The sequence below is a fragment of the Mizuhopecten yessoensis genome, unplaced genomic scaffold (genome assembly GCF_002113885.1).
Source record: "Mizuhopecten yessoensis strain PY_sf001 unplaced genomic scaffold, ASM211388v2 scaffold10751, whole genome shotgun sequence".
Lineage (NCBI taxonomy): Eukaryota > Metazoa > Mollusca > Bivalvia > Pectinida > Pectinidae > Mizuhopecten > Mizuhopecten yessoensis.
The window spans coordinates 253471-256580 of NW_018408703.1; the positions used below are offsets into that span (position 1 = coordinate 253471).

The 3110-nt window shown below is 41.5% G+C and overlaps 1 protein-coding gene across 1 annotated transcript; it reads right to left on the bottom strand.

The window, feature by feature from the left end:
* Positions 1 to 1588: 1588 nt before the first annotated feature.
* On the bottom strand, positions 1589 to 2053 carry LOC110462110 (uncharacterized protein F54H12.2-like). Its single transcript, XM_021515945.1, has one exon. The coding sequence runs from the start codon at positions 2051 to 2053 to the stop codon at positions 1589 to 1591; it is 465 nt and encodes a 154-aa protein (XP_021371620.1).
* Positions 2054 to 3110: the final 1057 nt, after the last annotated feature.

The window sequence follows — 3110 nt, forward strand, 5'->3', positions numbered from 1 at the left end:
GTATTTTGTCTTTGATATCAATATCATTGCTCTAGCCATGTCAAATAGTTTTTAAAGAAAATGGGTAATATTTTACTCACTGCCAGTAGTCTCCGTTTTCTCTGACGCCTACTGATTCCTCCTACCAACACCTTACGTATGACCACCTTATGTTTAGCTATATTCTTTTTATCCTCGTCAGAAATGAAAATGTTACCTGTTGCGATGTTATGAACTATTTCTATCATAAATTTGAGTTGTTGATCTGTTAGCGTCAACAAGATGCCTTTCTTCTGTTTGTCCGATGCTATCAGCCAGAAGTCGACTAAACTTTTCATTGTTTTTTAGGGAAATACAACACCGTGTCCTCTCCCGGTAAGATCCTGGTTCGGAGTGGCGGTACTTCGGAACGCAGGCCGATGATATTTACGTCTGGAGTCGAAGGTGAGACATCGATTAACAGATAACCGAATCTTTTTGACGTTGCCAACTGATAGGCTTCTCTGAAATAAGCGCTCTGTCTAGGGAATATCTGCCGTCCCAATGTCTCTACTTGTGATTGATCTCTATAGTTTTTAAACAGAATGAAATATTGTGTATTCAGACTCAGAGTTCTCATGACTTTTCCTTTCTGAAATACGTTCTGTACTAAAAACATGACTGTAAAGTTTTGATGGTGAGATTTCACGCAAAACATCTTCATCAGATGTGGACTGTCCACTCCCTCTGCCATACAGTCGTCAATCACCAATAACTTATGACCTTGTATATCTCCCCATTCGCTAAATTGGTCTTCGTTCGGTAAACCTTGATGGAACGTGATTTCCTTCAAGTTTCGTCTTAATACGTCAAACGTGGGCTGCCACGTGTCGTAACAAAGAATGATCTTTTTGGGTATTTCACTAAACAAACCTTCTGCGTTCTCTAGTATCATTTTTGTCAGAAATGTTTTTCCAGAACCGGACGCACCACACACCATGATTCTACACGGAGATTGAAACTTGATGAGACTCTCTCTAGTATACCACGCCATCGTAGCAAATGAAGACACAAATACAAAACTTTACTATTTATATTTAATATCATAAAATGCAATTTTTTATGTATACATATGTTTCTATACATCATGACTATATTTACAATTCAGCACAACATGTCTGATGAGTACACGTATGATAAAAACAGTAAGGAAACGAATTCTGAATGTATTCGTACACGTAATTGTCATTTTCTTCCAAATTATTTCCAAATTGTTTTACGATAGAACTCATCGATACTCCCCTGCAACGATTCAACAGGTAATACAAACAATATTGACCACACACTCTCGACGTGTTACTCTGCAATCGCCTTTCATTGTAGCTGTTCGCTTCAAATGAAAAATAACTAGGTAAATGTCTGTAACTGTCGAAGAATTCCTTCTCGTCTTTATATTCACAATAGAATGCCACCCAGTGTCTTCCTGGACGATCGCTATTGTCCGTATTAACGATGTAACCGACTTGAAATGACCGTATTTTGTCGGATACGTCGTCATGAGCGTAAACTCCCATGACTCTTTTTCTCATTACAGAATCGCAGTCTATGGCACAGCGCAGCTGTGAAGTGTTCATAATAACACTATGTCTCTTGCAGCGTTGATTTCGAAATAGCCCGGATATTCGCAATAAATGATACAGGACACTGCCGCTGTCAGTGCCGTTCCAAAGATGACCTCTAGTCTGATGTTTCCCTGTTTAAACAAGGTGAGATATTGATTGGTTTGAAAGGTAGGTTCCAATTCGAAGGTGTAGAGTGCATATCCTTGTGCAACGTCGTCCCTTTCTATGTCAGAACCGGCATCGTTGAGCCATTTCCCTGTCGATTGTAACATGTTCCTTAGAACGGAAATGGTAGTCTGACCACCGGTCGCTCCGTACTTGAGTTTTAAAGGGTTGCCACCCGCCGGTATTCCGTCGACGTAGAGTCCTATAGATGTGACGTCATAAGGTTGGAAGAACCAAGGGTTCTGTTCATAGTGACCGGTGGTGGCGGTGGCGTTTACGAATCCAACTACCACCAGATTTGGTCTCATGCCTTGAAATATATTACGTATGTAAAGTTTGTTGTCCCGGCAGGAATGGTCTGCGGAAACGGGTATTTGGCATTGGTCACTCCTAAAGCTTGACTTTGTGCATAGATGACGACTGGGTTGACCTTGACTTTGCTCACGTGCAGTCGAATGTCTTCGAATACTACCTTGTAATCAGCCGATGTGGTATCGGACAAGAGACAAAAGACAAGATCCGTAAAGTTTGATATTGACGTTGACTTGATTCAATATATACCTGTCCATCTTGTACAAATCGTGATAGAGCGGGCCGACCAGGTCTAACACCTTCCCACCTTGAAAACATCTGAGCCCTTTTTAGCAACGCTCCGTTTGAACCGGTTCTAGGACTGTGTTCAGCAATGTCTCCCTCATCGTCCTTATCCCACATCTGAGTAGTCAATTGGGTCGTCTTTGCTTCTTTACCATATTTAAGGAGACTCTGTATGTAGGCCCTGAAGGGTAATGGCTGGTCGTAGACACGATGGTCGTCCCCTGTAGGATGACGTCCACTTGCGAAAATAAAGAAGGTAAGAACAAATTGACAGGTCCCACGTCTTTAGTAACAGCTATGGCGCTTCCGTCCGTTTTCGTTATTTTTACCTTGGCATATATCAAAGTGTTTCGAAAATCGATCAATTCCAATCCGTTCTCTCCACTAACGACGAATTCCACAACGGAATCGCTCGTAATCTGTGATATCGGTAACACGTCTTGATAGTAAAGGTTTTCTACGGCCGTCTGTGTAGGTGGCTAATTCATTGCGATATTAGATTCTTTTTGTTCTTTTTTACCGATTTTCTGCTCACTTTACTCGCCTTTCATTTTGCTTTACCTGTTTTTTGTTTCTTCAGGTGTGTCCGTGAAGTGTGTATTCGTCGACGCTTTCTGGTAGACTGACGACGATATGGACTTCGTTTCCTTTTCATCTCGGATTTAGCTTGCTCTACGGCTTGTTGAGCTGGAGAGACCATGCTTACATTAACCTCTCGCGCAGGTTAAGATTTTTCTCCCTCTCTATCGGTTTTGTCTATTGGAATCA